Consider the following 17,193-nt stretch of genomic DNA (forward strand, 5'->3'; position numbering starts at 1 on the left):
TGATATGCAAGCATATACCTCTATATCCACCCACACATGCTGCACATGAACAGGATGTCATTACCAATGCACAGAGGGGAAAAAAAATTTACTTAAAATAGTCAGTTTTGCAAGTGCATTCCGGTGGAGTACCACTAATCCCTGCAAGGATTTCCATTTTCTTTATCAAAATCCCACTTTAGAAAAGCTCAGGTATTAAAAGGTTTCGAAACAAGAAGAGTAAAAGGATCCAAATAGTTCCCTAGGGCCATCTGAGATAAGAGAACTAGAAGCTAAACACCTCTAAATCCATTCCTTCTTCAGTTTCTGAGCATACTCTCCTTTTTATCTACAGCAGGAAAAAACTACTATAGATTTTATATATTTTTAATTAAAAGTGTAGTAATCATTTTAAGAATAATAAGCTCTAGGATATATCAAGAGTGCTAACGACATGATGTGCTAGTGCAACAGGTCCTTGTCTGGATGAATTCAGCTGGCGTAGCTGTTTTGCCCCTGTTCAGACAGACATTTTAAGGTTACATAATTTACTGAAGATACAAAGTTGTCAGCTTCACCATGTTAGCAACACAGCAGGGCTGAATATGCACCTCAGTTTTGAAAGGGGATTTTGCATGAATTGTGGTGTCAGTATTAAAGCATATCCACAAAGAATCTTTTGGTCATGAAAAAGGAGTGCACAGCTGCCCAGATCTATGATACCTTAAAAAAGGCAGGTTTTGGAGTGCAAACATTGACCTCATGTTGGAAATAAACTGGAAAACAGTGAGTGATGGGATGCCATGCTGCCATTCTAGGGAGTGGTTGACTGGATCTCCCCACTTTGTTGCTTTCCATACATCACTACTACTGGGTATTAGCTGGGGATGGTAAGGGAGGAAAACATATCTTTTAATGGAAAGACAATTTTAAGAGGGAAGAGGAGAAAGTATGGAAGCTATTCTCCACAGAAATGCACTTCTAATTACACAGAAATTTCTTGTATTGGGTGATATTTTTTTCTACTTTAAAGCAAGTATCTAAATTCTAAGTAAGGATGATGCATAAGGTATGCCAACAGGGAGCCATGCCGTAACAAATTATTAGAATCCTACTGCAGCAGTCTTCATTCCGCAGAATATAACCATTAACATGCACTGCGCTGAGACACAGAGTTGCCAGCAACCTACCGCATTTTTGTGTTACAAATACTCTAAATTAGTCTCCATTTCCTTTTCTCTGTATCTATACAGCACACTCAGGACACACATTGGTTTGAGATAAAAGAATTTCTGAGGACTCATGAGGAGAGTGGTGAATATTGTAACAATTAGGTAGGAATAATAAGAATTAGAAATTAACCCTCCTGTTAAGGAGCAAGCGAGACAGAAACAGCAGATATGAAATATTACAGAAAGCAGCAACATCTATGAAAGGACGATGAAAGACTACAATTTACAGAATCCTCAGATCTACCCTCTTAAAAAAAAGCATGGGTGTGGAGAAGAAGCCCTATCCAAAGTGGAGGATTTCTCCCTGAGCAGTAACTGGCATGACAGATCCCATTTTAAACGTTAAGCACATGTCATGGTTTGTCTTGTTCTTTTAAACTTACAGCAATTTTGGATTTGATGTTGGCCAGCTTGCCCTGGGCAGCTGCCAGCTCCGCATTGGCTTTGCTCAGAGCCTGCCGTTTCGGCTCCACCTCGCAGTACACCTCGTAGAACCTCACTATGTTTATGACCCAGGAGCAGAGGCCAGCAGCAGCATAGGACTTGGTGGTCACAAATTCAGGTTTAAATTGGGGATCCTGCAAATATGGCTGGAGGGCTTTGAGACAGTTCTCATGGATATTCTCCTTATTAAACTTGATCAAGGAGTCTAAGAACCCATCCACTTTGGCCATGGTAACTCTGGCTGCTTTCCAGCTTCTGTCCTTGGGAATCTTTCCTCCCGGGGCCATCAGCACCATCACAGCAGCGGTGACATTGCTAACAGCTGAAGGTGGCGATCCAAAGGACCTCAGCTCTGTCAGATTCTTCTGAAAAGGGAAAACAAGGTTGTTAGACAAAAATGAATGGGTTTTCTTTTTACTTAGCCACTAATAGAGTCAGGCTCCCGAGTTATCAATCTGAGAGAGGAGCTTTGAAGCCTGAAGCACGCTCTGAATTTTAAATATTGTGACTCATCAAACATACAGCAATGAAACCCCCTAGTGGCATCACAGCCCCCGCTGGCTCCTTAGATGTGAATCAGTCATGTCCCTTCAGCATCTCGGCCAACCCTCAGACTATTCAAAACGCACAATGACTTCAGATTGATTCTAGAAGAAAGCAGACAAAAATCTTCCCGCTGCACAAACGAAGCAAATCGTCTAGAGCCAGAAATAACTTTTAATTCAGGATGCTGATAAATGGGTTTGCTGTCTGCCTGAATATTGCTGCCTTTAATTCACTGCCACAAATGTTTGCAGCATATGTGCAAAATTCCCTGCATCCTGCTCCCTATATCCCACCTGCGAAGAGCATAGCACACTTTCCCAGCTGAAACTCCAAACTCTTCTGTGTTGCCAGCCATCTGCCGTGGCCCATGGAGGCCATGGTCCTGCACAGAGAGCTGCACTTAAGGAAGGAACTAAAAGACAAGAAGCAAAGTCAGTCTCCAGCTGCAGAACATAACAAGCTGCAGAGAGCTATGCTGGAAATCAGGGATCCCAAAGGGATTTTCTGCACGCTTGGTAGATAGAAATAAGGAAAAGGAAAACCCTTCCAGATAACAATCTCTGTAAAACAATCTCCGGCCCTTCCAAAACTGCCTTGTAGAACTTCCCTTCATGCTCAGACTATTCCCTGTGCCAGAGACATCCACATATTAAGGTCTTGTAGCGTTACTTGTGTACGTCTGTGTTTTCGCTGTGCCTATTCATCTGACTCAATTTCAAGCACTTTAACTAAGTGTCTTCATCAGGAGAACAGTCATTGCAATGAACAGACAGCCCCCACAAAAAGCAGGCATTCAGCTCTCAGATGGGATGAACTAACCACTGAGGACACATTTGCCCATGGAGGGGGCTCCCATTTTCTGTGTTGCTAACATGGGCAATTTTAGAAAGTCTCTAATGTTAAAGTGGAATTAATCTTAATCTATGTATAAAACTGAATCACAGAGAAAGCACAGATTTACTAACAGGATCTTGAAGTTGCAACAATGTGATGCTGTGAATACGATCTGCTGACACTTAAAATCCTTTTTGTGTGCATATGCAAGTTAACTTTTGCATAGGAATAAAAAGCAAAGGTAAGCTAGTAGTCACACTGTAGTCAAAACAAAGATAAGAACTGCATCAAAATCAGCTTAAGAAAAATCTATCAACTTTTATTAGTCCCTGTTTTTATCAGTTTTGAATAGTTTTTAATCTATATTCTCTGACATTCTGATAGGGGGGATAGTTTGGAACCTCTAAGCACCCATTTCTCAAACAATCTGCTATGAATCTGTTACCAAATGTGACTTCTTTTTCTAAGGGCTTACTTTTAACTTTTCTTAATAATTGAGCTGATAGAGACAGGCCCTTGGGAGTTGTGTGCATTTCCAGTGTAAAATGTCTATAATTAACACATTCAATGAAATGGAGCAGACCACGAGCACAGACAAGTGCTTCTGACGTTTCATCCTCCATCCTACTCAGCTCAGTCAGGAGCTCTCCATACAGTAATGGACCTTTCTCGAGACCTGAATGTGACTGGGGTCCAGATAGCACTCCCTAGCATTTGAGGTGGCTGGGAGGGCTTTGGCAAGCCAGGTTCTGAAATCGGACTGTATTTGACAACCTTTATCTCGGTGGTAATGAGATACTGAGCTGCTACCATTGCACTTTTACCAGGAGGTGAAGTCCCCTTCCATTGCAGGACAGGAACAATGACACCACTGTGACTAACCTGAACAGAAGGGAGGACAACGCTATCAAGATTAGCAAGAAAGACCTTCTGGGCAGCGAGAGGGAGCAGATAACCTTCCTCAACTTTGATGCTCTCTGGTGACAGGGCAAGAGGACAAGTTGAGTGTGCGGTCCAAGAAGAGGGCTGCTCTGATAATCTTAGGTAACTGGTAAAACGAACTCTGCCCTTCCTGCCCTTTAATTTATGTTACTGATTGGCTGATTTAAACAAATTGCTCTGAATTCTTCTTCTAAGCACTGGAGTATCGCTAGAATAGAAACCAGTCAGAGGACAATGATACAGAGTGATACCTGCCTCAAACACCTTCTGCTGTTCTACTCTCGAATGTCTCTGAACCATCTTAGAGGTATGTTAAACTCAGAGGTGGAAGGTGCAGGAGAAAAGGTCACTGTACCCTTAGAGAATTACACAGGGCCTTTCCTACAGTGGGTCTCTTGCTCCCATTTAGAAAGTGACAATATCAACAGCAGTGACACTCCCACAAGATTTCCTTCATGGACCATCCAAGCAGAGTAATCTGTGGTTTTACAGGCCATGCAGAGACTGAGAAGTACTGGCCAAGCACCATTCCCCTTTCCAAGGCAGACTGCCCACCAGCCTCCACAGAACAGCACCTGCCACCTACTTTGAAAAATGGTTGTGCCAAATCCACTGGCAGAGGAAGGTGGTCCCAAAGTTAGCATCCCATGATCTCCCACAAAAAGAAAACAGAGATGCTGAAATGCCAGATTCACTGGAATTCATTTCCTGGATTCTAGGGACCCAGAGGATATGGATACTGAGTAAGAGCGCTGGCATTCTCACTGGGTGAGCGGATAAACCTCAATGTAAGAGATGAGAGGGTGTTTCTTTTTCTAAAATCTGTTTTCCCAAGGTGCTGAGGAAGATCCCGGTTACATCAGTAAGCCTGCTCAATCTGTACGTATTCAGCATAGCTACAAAACACACACTTCAAACTCACTGTTGCATCTGGGTTTGCGTTTTTGATTTTGCAGGTGCTGTGTACAGGGTCTATAATAACCTGCATGTAACTCAGCACGGTCCATATAATAATTAATATCCACAAAATTTATTTTCTAGTCCCAGAGCCCTCAGGGGAAGCTTTTTAACATTTTTAAATAGCCTCTCAGTTTGCACTGGGCACTCACACTACCATCAAAACCTGTAAAAGGCATCAATGTTTAAGTAGGGACAAACAAGTCATTGCACCATGTTCTCATAGTTTAATCAAAGCGAGACTAAACAATCACATGATTGCTTCTTGGCTCAAACACAAAAAAACAAAAAGGGATGTTTAAAATCTGAGAAATACACATACAGCTAACTCCTGTTACACCTTTGTAAGCCAAAAACTAGCTGAGCTGGACAGCCCCCTCCAGATAGCAGTATGGTTACAAATTGGTTTAATGGCAACAAAGGGGATTATTTAAAGCATCAGAAAGATAATCCTCCCCACCACAAAAAAGAAATAGAAATTAAATCAGAATTAAGTTGTACCTGATGAGATGGTAATACAGACAATGCAATGGTCTTAATCTTACCTTTATGGACTGTTTCCTATTTGACTGGAATAATTTGTGCATCAAAAAAAAAAAAAATGCTTGTAACACATAACTTCCATCATTTGGAAGGTGTATCATAAATAGTGGCTGCTCTGATTATTACAATAATGATTAACAGCATTTATCTGGTTTAATACGGCTAAAGCATTTATTATAAAACAGAAGACCATTCTGCATTCAGTGGCAAGGGAGGAGGGGAGGGGAAATCATCTAATTGTAAACCTATGGCAATATTCCCCAGATAGAAGGAAACATGAGGGTCTGTGAACACATATAACCACGTTGGCACCTACAGCAGCAGCAACCACTCCTGCTGTGGGAGCTGTCCATCACATAGCCTTGGGGAGCAAGTCAAAGACATGAGTTACTTGAGAAAAATTCAAATAGGCTGTGATGCTGTTTCTAGATACCTACTGCAGAGGTTAACAAGCCTCTACCTTCTTTGCCTGGCTTTTCCTGATGGCTCCATGATTCTGGAATCAATGGGCCCAACCCCATGGCTGCCTAATGCTCCTCCACTCCTTCATTCTCCTTTCTCCTCCTCTCCATCATTCCTGCAGCTGCAAGTTTCATGTGCGATCTGTGGCCTGCTAGGAAAGGGAGATCCCTTGCGTTAATATTCCATTAATCCTGGGAATAAAAAGCAATGTTACCCACAATCTCACTGGTCTGTTTTCCTGTGCGGGAAATCTAATCACCTCCATGAAATACCAGGGGCAGCCCAGGCACTTGCCTGTCTGAGCCCATTCCCCACAGAGGTTCAAGGTTTTAGAGCAGCTGTGCCATTCTGAGCAAGCTCAGCTTTCTGAAGAACTCCTTCCAGGAAGGGGAGCAAGTTACTTGCTGACCAGCATCACTTCTCTTTTACCTGGGATTAATGGAAATGAGATGGAGGACTTCAGGATTCTGCAAGGAGGAAGCAGGACAATAAGTAGGATCACAACCCTGGACTTCAGGAGAGCTAACTTTGGCCTCTTCAGGGATCTACTTAGGGGAATCTCATGGGGTAGAGTCCTTGAAGAGGGCTCCAAGGGCCCCAGAAGGAAGAGGGGGTCCAAGAAAGCTGGTTAATATTCAAGCATCACCTCCTCCAGGCTCAAGATCAGTGCATCCCTCTGAGGAAGAAGTCCAGCAAAGCAGGCAGGAGACCTGCATGGATGAGCAAGGAACTCCTGGCCAAACTCCAACAGAAGAAGGAAGTCTACAGAATGTGGAAAAGGGGACAGGCCACTCGGGAGGAATACAGGGATGTTGTCAGAGCGTGCAGGGATGCGACGAGGAAGGCTAAGGCCCAGTTGGAATTACACCTGGCAAGAGATGTCAAGGACAACAAGAAGGGGTTCTTCAAGTACATCACTAGCAAAAGGAAGACTAGGGAAAACGTGGGCCCGCTGCTGAATGGGGCGGGTGCCCTGGTGACAAAGGATACAGAGAAGGCAGAGCTGCTGAATGCTTTCTTTGCTTCCGTCTTCACTGCTAAGGCCAGTCCTCAGGAATTCCAGACCCTGGGGACAAGAGAGAAAGGCTGGAGAAAGGAAGACTCTCCCTTGGTCGAGGAGGATCGGGCTGGAGATCATTTGTCCAGACTTGACATCCACAAATCCATGGGCCCCGATGGGATGCACCTGTGAGTACTGAGGGAGCTGGCGGATGTTATTGCTAGGCCACTCTCCATCATCTTGGCAAGGTCCTGGAGATCAGGAGAGGTGCCTGAGGCCTGGAAGAAAGCCAATGTCACCCCAATCTTCCAAAAGGGCAAGAAGGAGGAGCCAGGATGTTGTCTGCCTGGACTTCAGCAAGGCTTTGGACACTGTCTCCCATCACATCCTCCTAGGGAAGCTCAGGAAGTGTGGGTTAGACGAGTGGACAGTGTATAGTGGACTGAGAACTGGCTGGATGGCCGAGCTCAGAGGGTTGTGGTCAGTGGTGCGGAGTCAAGTTGGAGGCCTGTAGCTAGCGGTGTCCCCCAGGGGTCAGTCCTGGCTCCAGTCTTGTCCAATGTATTCCTCCATGGCCTGGAGGAAGGGACAGAGGGCACCCTCAGCAAGTTTGCTGATGATACTGAACTGGGGGGAGTGGCTGACACACCAGAAGTCTGTGCTGCCATCCAGAGGGACCTGGGCAGGCTGGAGAGCTGGGCGGAGAGGAACCTCCTGAAGTTCAACCAAGGCAAGTGCAAGGTCCTGCACCTAGGCAAGAATAACCCCATGCAGCAGTACAGGCTGGGGGTTGACCTGCTGGAAAGCAGCTCTGCCGAGAAGGACCTGGGAGTGCTGGTGGAGAACAAGTTAAGCAGGAGCCAGCAATGTGCCCTTGTGGCCAAGAAGGCCAATGGTCTCCTGGGGTGCATTAGGCAGAGTGTTGCCAGCAGGTGGAGGGAGGTGATGCTGCCCCTCTCCTCAGCCCTGGGGAGGCCTCACCTGGAGTCCTGTGTCCAGTTCTGGGCTCCCCAGGACAAGAGAGACATGGCACTCCTGGAGAGAGCCCAGCGGAGGGCTACCAAGATGATGAGGGGACTGGAGCATCTCTCCTCTGAAGAAAGGCTGTGAGAGCTGGGCCTGTTCAGTCTGGAGAAGAGAAGACTGAGAGGTGATCTCATCAACATGTACAAGTATGTGAAGGGGGAGGAGTGTCAAGAGGATGAGGCCAGTCTCTTCTCCGTGGTGCCCAGCAACAGGACAAGAGGCAACGGGCACAAACTGAACCACAGGCAGTTCCATCTGAACCTGAGGAAGAACTTCTTTCCTGTGAGGGTGCCTGAGCACTGGCACAGGTTGCCCAGAGAGGTAGTGGAGTCTCCTTCCCTGGAGATATTCAAAACCCGCCTGGACGCGATCCTTTGCGGTGTGGTCGAGGTGACCCTGCTTGAGCAGGGAGGTTGGACTAGATGACTTCCTTCCAACCTTGGCCATTCTGTAATTCTGTGAAAGGCATCCCCTGTTCCTTCCCTCTCCACACAGTCCACATGCAAAAGATGCACAGCCACTCTGAATGGAGTTGATTGCTTTTCTCTTAAACTAGTAAGTAACACCAGCACAACAATGCAGATGTAATCTAACAATATATATTTATAACTGCATTCTACTCAGTAGCTTTTCTTGTTGGTTCCCCTATTAACATTGCATATAGTAGTGTTGTCCAATACTCGGGAGCCTTACATAATTGGGAAGCAACTACATATACCCACATAAATATTGTTGATTATTCATGTCAGCAAGCAGGTAAAGCTGTCTGACACATTTCAGATCAGCAGGTAAAGGAGGCCATGCCTTCCAGTGCTCAGTAATGCTGCTTTACAGATCTCTAGAGAAAATCCCACCATCTCCTTAATCTTTGTCTAACGAGAAGTCTACAGCTTCAGCATGAAACCAGAACTGATGAAGAAAGAAACATTTTTCCCTTGTACAGTCTTTCACTTCCAGGCAAAAGAATCACAATAACGCATCTTTATAGTGAAGTTGCATCTTTCCTGAAAGCTAATCATGTGGAAAATCCATTCTTGATGATTCAGAATTGCTTTTCTCTCCCCAAAAAGGGATATGCTTGGGCTGTGCCTTGTTGTGATCATGGAAATAATTAATTTTTCTATCTGCAGTTGGTGTTTGGCAACTGCGCTTCCCTGTGTGCAGGAGTTTGCTGCTCCAGGATGTTGAGTGCCCTGCAGATCAAAGACAAATTGCAGGTAACTCATGCCTCTCTGGAGCATTTAGTATCTCAAAGTATTGGGCTCCAAATGGGGATGCCTGGAGCATCCTGGAATGAAAAATTTTCTAGTGTTCCAAAAACCTTCCCTAAATCAATAATTTAGGAACTGCTCTTACCGCAGGAAACTATTGCTTTGGCATGGGCTTTGCCTGCAGCTAGATATATTTCTCCCTAGAAGTCATCACACACTCAGTACCAGACTACATACTGCCCATGGTAGTGCTGCTAGCCAGCGCCAAAATGCTGGTAAACAACATGCCTCTTCATGCCTGATAAATCCTCAGTACTGGATAAACCCAAACAGAGTATGAGACTTCAGTGCCAATATGTATGTGGGTTTTCTTTGGTTTTTTTTGTTTGTTTTTTGTATCAGACAAAAAGCCACCCTGTGAGAGTATCTGTGGAGCCAAGATGCATGCATCGGACATTTAGCATCATACTTACTCAACAAGGCCTGAAGAAAGTCTTAGATAAAGAGAGGGCAGGAGAAATCCTGCTTCGTACAGGTCTGTTGGAGAAGGTCAGTCCACTCCACTGAGTCATAACTTTTTTGTCTCTGCAATAGCAGGGACTTTGTGAGTAGAAGCTGCCAAGAGGATCCTAAGAAGTGGCCTACTTTCCCACTGCACTTCTGGTTGTCTGCTGCTTCTTCTCCCACCTCCATCTACTCATCCACCCTAGCCAAGCACAACATTTGCTGTACAATGCACAAAAGACACTGCGTTGCTCTGGGCCAGCCTGCCCTGCTGGGACAATTCAGGCAGCCAGGAGCAAAGCTTTGTGAAGCAGCACATACCGGCAGCTTCCCCATGTTGATATTCTACATTAAATCAGGGCAGGAGAAAGCCAGGTCAGGCTTCATCCATGCAAATCCAATTGTATGATACTGGGTGGATCCCTGGGGCTGTTCTAGCCCACATTGTCTCAGGAGGACAGACCCAGAAGGGAAGGCATGTGAGCCTTCCCATGGCAGGTCCCTTTTCAAAGTCACAGATGAGGGACCAAAGAGGATGCCAAAGCTCACTGCCAGCTGGTGTAACAGCTGGTTGCACATACCGCACTTGTGAACACTGGTCTGTGAGATTTATGAGGAACTTGTCTAAGCTAAGTTCTGAATCTCAGCTGAACTACTATGTTCTAGATATGCTGGAGAGGAAAGAAAAAAAAAAATCATTGAGTAGCGTGGTATAAAATCTGCCTCATTGGTATTTTGTGTGTTTCTCAGCTCCTGCTGCGCTGATTGTGCACTTGCACAGAAATAACTAAAGCAAACAGGTAGCGCTGATACTATCTTTCACTTAAATGAAATGTTACAGGCTCTGCAACAAGATCAGGCCTAATCTCCTGCCAGCAGCCAGCATGAAGGCGTGTTAGATTCATGAGTGTCATCATAGTGAAAAGGCAGTGAGAGACTGGCTCAGGCTTTGGCCTCCCTTGTCTAGCGTTGAGAAAGCCCCAAGTACTCAAGGATGCACTAGGTTCACAACTGCCATGTCACAACTGCCCTGCATACTCACCACACCAGCTTGGAATAACCATGGCTGCAGCATTTAGCTCACACCGCAGCACTTGTTTTCATCATTGTAGGTTATTGGCACAGTCCTCCATGCCAGCCAGAGTGTCACACTCTCACCTATGTGCCTCCCAGGCACTAATGTGCAGCTCCACCCCAATGTAGAGGCTCCCAGGTGACTTGAGAACAAGCGTGAAAAACCCAGAACACCCAAATATGCTGGCTCTGCCAGGAAGTAAGAGAGACAGAAGTGGTGGTCCCTCGGAAACACTCTTTCCAGGGTCCTGAAGAAAGGGTGAGAGAAAGATAATCTCCCCTTTCTTGTGGGGAGAAACAGCAGAGCCAGCCAGTAGTGGTGAAGAGTTACAGGCAAAGTACACAGCTGCAGTTCCTCCCTGCTCTCCACAGGCCAGTAGCAAATGTAACTTGGAGCAGCCTTGTGACTCCTCCAGGTTACACCAGCAACCAAGTATGCATAACCCAGAAAGAAGCTGGAGCAGGCTCAATACAATGTTTAAAAATCTAGGTGCTGGGATGGCATTGCCCCTACCACTGCCAAAGGGAGATACTGGATTTCCATGGGAGTCTTTGCCCTACCTTGTTGAGGGTGTTCAGAGCCGCCTGAGCAGCCGCAAGGGCAGGCTCAGCTTTGGCCAGGTCCTCCTCGCAGTCCTTTTGTTTCTGCTGGACCTCTTGGGTGATCAGTGCCACTTTTTGCTCCTCCTCATCAGCGACTGCCTTCTCCCTGGTCACTTTTTCTGTCTCCACTCCTACCACCTGGATCAGTTTGTCAGCATCATCGTTCTTCTGCTTCAGGTCCACTTCTTGGGCTGCCAGCTTGGCCTTCAGGTCATCTACCTATAGGGAAAGAACACGTGTGGAAGCATGGATGCTCAGCAGCCCTGCTCCCTCCCCTGCCCAGCAGCATGGGCTCGCCCTGGAGTAGGGCTGAGCAACTACTAACAGCAGAAGGGGCCTGTGCATAAAGGAAGCAATGTCCTGGAAGTACAGAAAAGCAGTATAGCAGGGTACTACAGCTCCTGTCCTGTGCTCCCAGGGTCAGAGAGCCAATACACATGATGCACAAACCAGAGCAACATGCTAGCACTGAGAATCACAGGAAGGAAGAAACTAGCATTGCATCATCCTAGTAAGAAGGTTGTCCCACCCTCTACTCACTACTTCTGATAGAGAACTGGAAAAAGATACCAAGGCAAAGTGAGCGTTTTTTTGAGCAGGATCCACTGGGAAATAGGTGGAAACTTTCATTTCATATCTTTCTGGGATTAGATTTGTACTACACATGAGCCTAGCCATGGGCCAGAGCCCCACTGCATGTGGCCCTGCGTCCACACAAAAGAAGAAAAGCATCCCTTCCCGATGGCATACAATGGGGAGAAGTGGCACATAGGCATGATCCCAAGAAGGGACATGCCAGAGCTAGTCCCTGTGACAGGAGATGGTCCCAGCCTAAGGTCTGCCTGGCTCCATGAGCAGGCACGTGTGCATCAGCACAGGGGAGCTTTAGGGAGCAACTTGGGAAGCCAGCTTTACAAATGTTTGCAGTAAGCTGCTCTCGTTATAAAGCCAAATATGCACAGCTTTCAGCTATCTCTGAGTGCAAGATCTGAGGTTTTATTGCATCCCTCATAAATATGGCATGTATGCACTATGCACACATATTTTGCACTAGAGGTGACATGCTTTCTCTTTTCAGCTTTGACATCCACAGACCAGAGCACACAGAGTTTTCCCATACACTGGCTTTGAAAAGAGGCTGTGTATCAGGAGCTAGAGCTCTCCAAGATGTGAGCTCACCTCAGCTGCATCCTGCTGCTCTCACACCCAGGGGACCTGTATCACTGCAAAAGCACCAATAGTGCAGTCCCTCCTCACCTTCCTGTGCTTAGTGCATGGAAGGCAGAGGTAGAACCCACATCAGGTCCCTCACTACCATGAGGTCCTGCAGACTTGTGATGGGAAGCGTAATTCTCACATTAGAGACATTAAGATTGGGATCTGCTGATAGGTACAGCCTTCATCAGAGGTACAATCAGAGGTAAAGGAAATGCAGAGAAAAGCCATTCAACGGGATTTAAAGTGCAAAAGGCCCAGCTAGCTGAATAGGACTCAGAAGCTGGAGACTAAGAGGAGGAAAACTGTGATGTCAAAAGTTTGGGGAAGGGAACCTCTTCCACTTAGCCAGCAGCCAAGAGGCATCTCAATGGTAAGAAACACACAGCTCCTTACCAATTGCTTCACCGAGCGGCTCCTTGTACCTGCAAGGTACAGGCACTCTCAAGGTGACAGGATGAAATGCATGCACAGTGGGAAAGTAGTGGGAAAGTCCACATGCACTGTCACTTGAACTCTCTCTGAAAGCACCCATTTCAATAAATTTACACAGCCTCTTCAGAGATCATGGAGAACATTTTGTCTTTCACCGTCCTGCAGTTGAGCTCATAAAGGATTGTTTATGGTTCCTGGGGTACATCTTTACCAATGTAAAAATACTTAATACAATATAAGTCAGACCTATGCTTTTGTTGATAATTCCATTTTTATACCAGAAGAGAGAGCACGATTTGCAATCATATAAACCATAGCTATTGACATTCTGTATTAGCTTCAAGTGGAGAGTGGTTTCTTAGAACTCTCTTTGTATTCTTATGCTGCACGCTTAATGCATTTTCATCTTCTGCTGCTTGGCAGTACAATGCTATTTTCACCAGGACAAAGATGCAACTGTAAATCAAAATGACTCGGAACTCGCAGGAGTGCATAATCACTTCAGTCAGCAAACTGAGCAACAACTTTTTGTTCAGTCCTAAGTCTTCTGAGAGTACAGGAAATTGAAGTGGGATGCGTTGCCGATTGCAGATATGGCTTGCGACCTTCTGCCCAAAATTGCTAACCGTGTGCTGGATGCATCTATGAACGGGAGCTTTATGAGACTTACACAGCTACAACAAGACAAACAAGGGATTAAAGCCCACTAGCTCTCTACAATCCTTTCAATGGCTATACAAAAGGAGCAGATACAAACTCAGCTCCCAGCACAGCTCATAGTAATAGAAAATATCCTGACAAAAACCCCTTTAAGTTAAGCACATACAATAATTAAAGGGTAAATGCCTTGATCTAACAATGTCAGGATTTAGGGCCCTGTTTGAGAGGAATCTAAATGTCTTGAAGCACAGAAGGCCAGTCTGTACTACTGTGAAAGAACATGTCTACTTGAGTAGCGGCTACATTTTAAATTCCCAATAGATATGATGCAAGTTGAAGTTGTGAGCTGTGATGTCTATTTTGGGGCTCTGCTGGACCCTCTGCCAATATGCTTTACCACATTTAGGGAACATATGTTTAACTGCAGCCTTCCTTATCTACAGTAGGATTTCAGAACATGTTAGGAAACGGTCATGTTTTCAAGAGAGGCTGAAGCTCAAATGTAGCCAAGCAGTGACTATTTAACAGTGTTTGTACAGTGGAAAAATTGAAATAGGAGCAGTAGCTAAATAACTGCATTTTTTCTCTTCAGTGATGTTCTGAGTGGGGGAAAGGCAAAATTATGAACTTTATTCCTCCAGTTTCATCCCCTCAGCACAGTAATCAAGTTTCTCTTAATGCTATACTCACATCCGGAGCAAAGACAGCTTGTCACGTTCATCTATTTATCCTGACTTCCCACAAATCCTAAAATGCAGGCAAAAAAGTCTTCTTGACACACCAGCAAACAAGAAGGCCTCATTTCACCATCTTCAGTAAGGCACAGGCACAGCAGAAACCTTAGGCATGCTGCTGCCTTAAAGAAAGCAAGTAGGACACAGCTCTGATTCCTTCCCCATCAAAGACCTGCTGAAGCGGTCCAAACAGAGCACCATTAGGAATAAGGGCATAAAAAGTTCTCCTCTGACCATGAACGTCACAATTTATTTTATTTTTTTTTGAAAACCCAGATTCTTGTCAAATTTCCAGCTGTTAAGCTCAGTTTAAACCCCAGAGGTGACCAAGCCTGTCCATCACTAACATTTATTATCTAGAAATGCGCAGAAAGCCTTCACAACACAGCCCCTGTCTTCCACCCTCTCATGGCCTAGAAATTCTCCAATGGTCATACACTGTCTCCCTCCTTGAAGTGACATCCCCATACCTCCAGTCTCCCCGAAGAAAATAAAGTGCTGTAAACAGCTCAGATTAGGGGCAGTGGCATCCATCATCCTCTGAGCATAACTTCCAGGTTGCTTTGCCCTGGTCATTCTCAGTTCACCTGAACCTGGACAGACCTGGGTTCAGCTCAACAGAGCTCTTGCTCGGGGCTGGGAAAAATATCACAATTAACACTATGATGCAAAAACATCACATGTGAAACACCGTGATGCAAAAGGAGAACAGCATGGAAAATACTCTTATGCTGTATGGTACTTGTTCCTTGGAACAGGTGCTCAGACCGAGAGGGCAAAGACTGATGGAGGCAAAGAGGTGACAACATATAAAATACGAGCCATTCTGGACATGGAAGCTGGGAACACCTATTCATCCTGTCTCATTGTAAAAGAAACTAAGAGCATTTAATGCAATGGGAAGCCTGAAAACTAAAAACTCAGTCTACAAGATAGGAGCATGGCCCTGAGCTCAGGAAGGCATTGAAAGGCATGGGACAAGAAGGTGTACAAAAGGGACACCTGACGTGCACACAGACATGGACAACAGCACCTCCAGGACCACACGGAAATGTCATAAAGAGAAGCTCCACGTGGAGATGCAGGAAGAGATTTGATGTCCTGAACAAGGACATGGGATTCAACCCTCTTTAAATGGGTGAGGCCTTATAGCTAACAGTGGAGTTCACAGTACTGAAGTGACCTGTCCTGCTCAGCTCTCGTCAACACATTGGACTCTGTTGTGCTGTGAAGCAGCCAAGAGACAAGTGCTTTATAAATAACAATGCAGAGATGCCACAGAAAAGTCATTACCACCTCCAGGGAAAGCAAGACAAACACCACTGACTTTTTCAGTGTCTGCCAACACTGGTGAAAGCAAAAGATGCCTTTTAGGTAACAAGTAGCTAGTAAACAGAAGAAAACAAAAACTACAAGAGAATAACAGTACAAAGAGCAACTGAGGTGCAGTGGAAAATCACAGCAGACTGTCATCCCAAAGAGAAGAGAGAATGTTATTACCCTCCTTCTCACATGCAACATCAGGATAATGATCAGATCAAGGTGTTAGCAGACAGATTCAGTGTATGCCTTAGCATACAGAATACAATTACTGGCTACAAAAAGTCCAGTACTCAGTCTCTAACTGTGCTAAGAAACATGAAAAATCTGTGAGCAGCTTCCTGAGTCCTGGACAATCTGATAAGCAATTAGTAATGTGAACTATAAAAGGAAGAGTAAAGCAAATGAGAGATTCAAGGGTAGTGTACTGTGACTCCAACTGGGAAGAACTGGTTGCCTAACACCAGAACAGAAAAAGAGGAACTATTAAAGAGCAGAAAACCTGGAGGGTAGGCTCCCAGGAGACTCATTTTATCTGATTGTCCCTGTCTTGTTTCAAGAACACAAAATACATCAAAGGTCAGCAATTAATTGATACAGCAAGTAAGGCTGGAATCCAGAATCCTGTGATGCAATATTAACCACAGTTATACTAAATATTACTCAGTAACAGGCTGTGAAGAGAATGCTGACCTCTTCGTAGCAAACCTAATTCTGAAAAACAAATGACTCATCCTACAGATTTTCCTGAGTCTATTATGTTCTAATAACTGGAAGCCAGCTTCTGATTTTCTGCATACTGACAAGGACAGCCACTGTCTTTAGGGAAAGACGATTAGGTATGTAAGAACAAGAAACATTTCCTTAGAATTCGAAATCTAAAAGAAAAAAAAATGATGGGAAGGAGAGAAAGAGAGAGAGAAAGTGGGAGGTTATTTTGAAACTGCAATGGCTAAGTTAAAAACCAGTCCTCAGGTCTAAGGCAGAGCCAGGTCTCACTTAGTTATTAAAATCCTTCTTCCTTACTTTGAAAACACAAAACAGCCTACCACTTCCAGGAGCCATAAGTGCAACCCAGAGACTATGCACCTGATCTGGACAGAGGTCTTGTCACTTCCTCAGCACCGAAATCAACCTTTTCTACATTAACCTGTGTTAATGCTAAAGTTTAGACATATAAATCTATATTCAAGATCCATCTAACTGGTATGATTTCCAGTGCTAAATAGTCACACACTGGTTTCAAATCAACAGTAGTTTTGACTATTACGCACATCTGATAATTTAGGTGTTTAATTTTAGGCCCCCAATGCTAATTTTAGACTCAATTTTGACATATTTGTCCTCAATGCTCTGCCTCTCAATCAACCTCCTAAACAGGCGCTTCTTGCTCCAGCCTTATTCCAACTGGAAATGAATTTTGCTTTCTTTAATCAATTTTGCAACAGCAACATCTACAAGACAAAAGACCC

The 17,193-nt window shown here is 44.9% G+C and overlaps 1 protein-coding gene across 1 annotated transcript in view; it reads right to left on the reverse strand.

Annotated features, from left to right (window-relative positions):
• DNAH9 (dynein axonemal heavy chain 9) overlaps window positions 1–17,193 on the reverse strand; it is a 224,317-nt gene that overhangs the window by 108,965 nt on the left and 98,159 nt on the right. The window contains exons 48-49 of the mRNA XM_068913909.1: window positions 11,316–11,576; window positions 1,595–2,020 (exon numbers count right to left, since the gene is read on the reverse strand). Coding sequence (XP_068770010.1) covers window positions 1,595–2,020; window positions 11,316–11,576 — 687 coding nt within the window. The remainder of the gene's footprint in view (window positions 1–1,594; window positions 2,021–11,315; window positions 11,577–17,193) is intronic.

This window comes from Struthio camelus, chromosome 19 (genome assembly GCF_040807025.1).
Source record: "Struthio camelus isolate bStrCam1 chromosome 19, bStrCam1.hap1, whole genome shotgun sequence".
Taxonomy (NCBI): domain Eukaryota; kingdom Metazoa; phylum Chordata; class Aves; order Struthioniformes; family Struthionidae; genus Struthio; species Struthio camelus.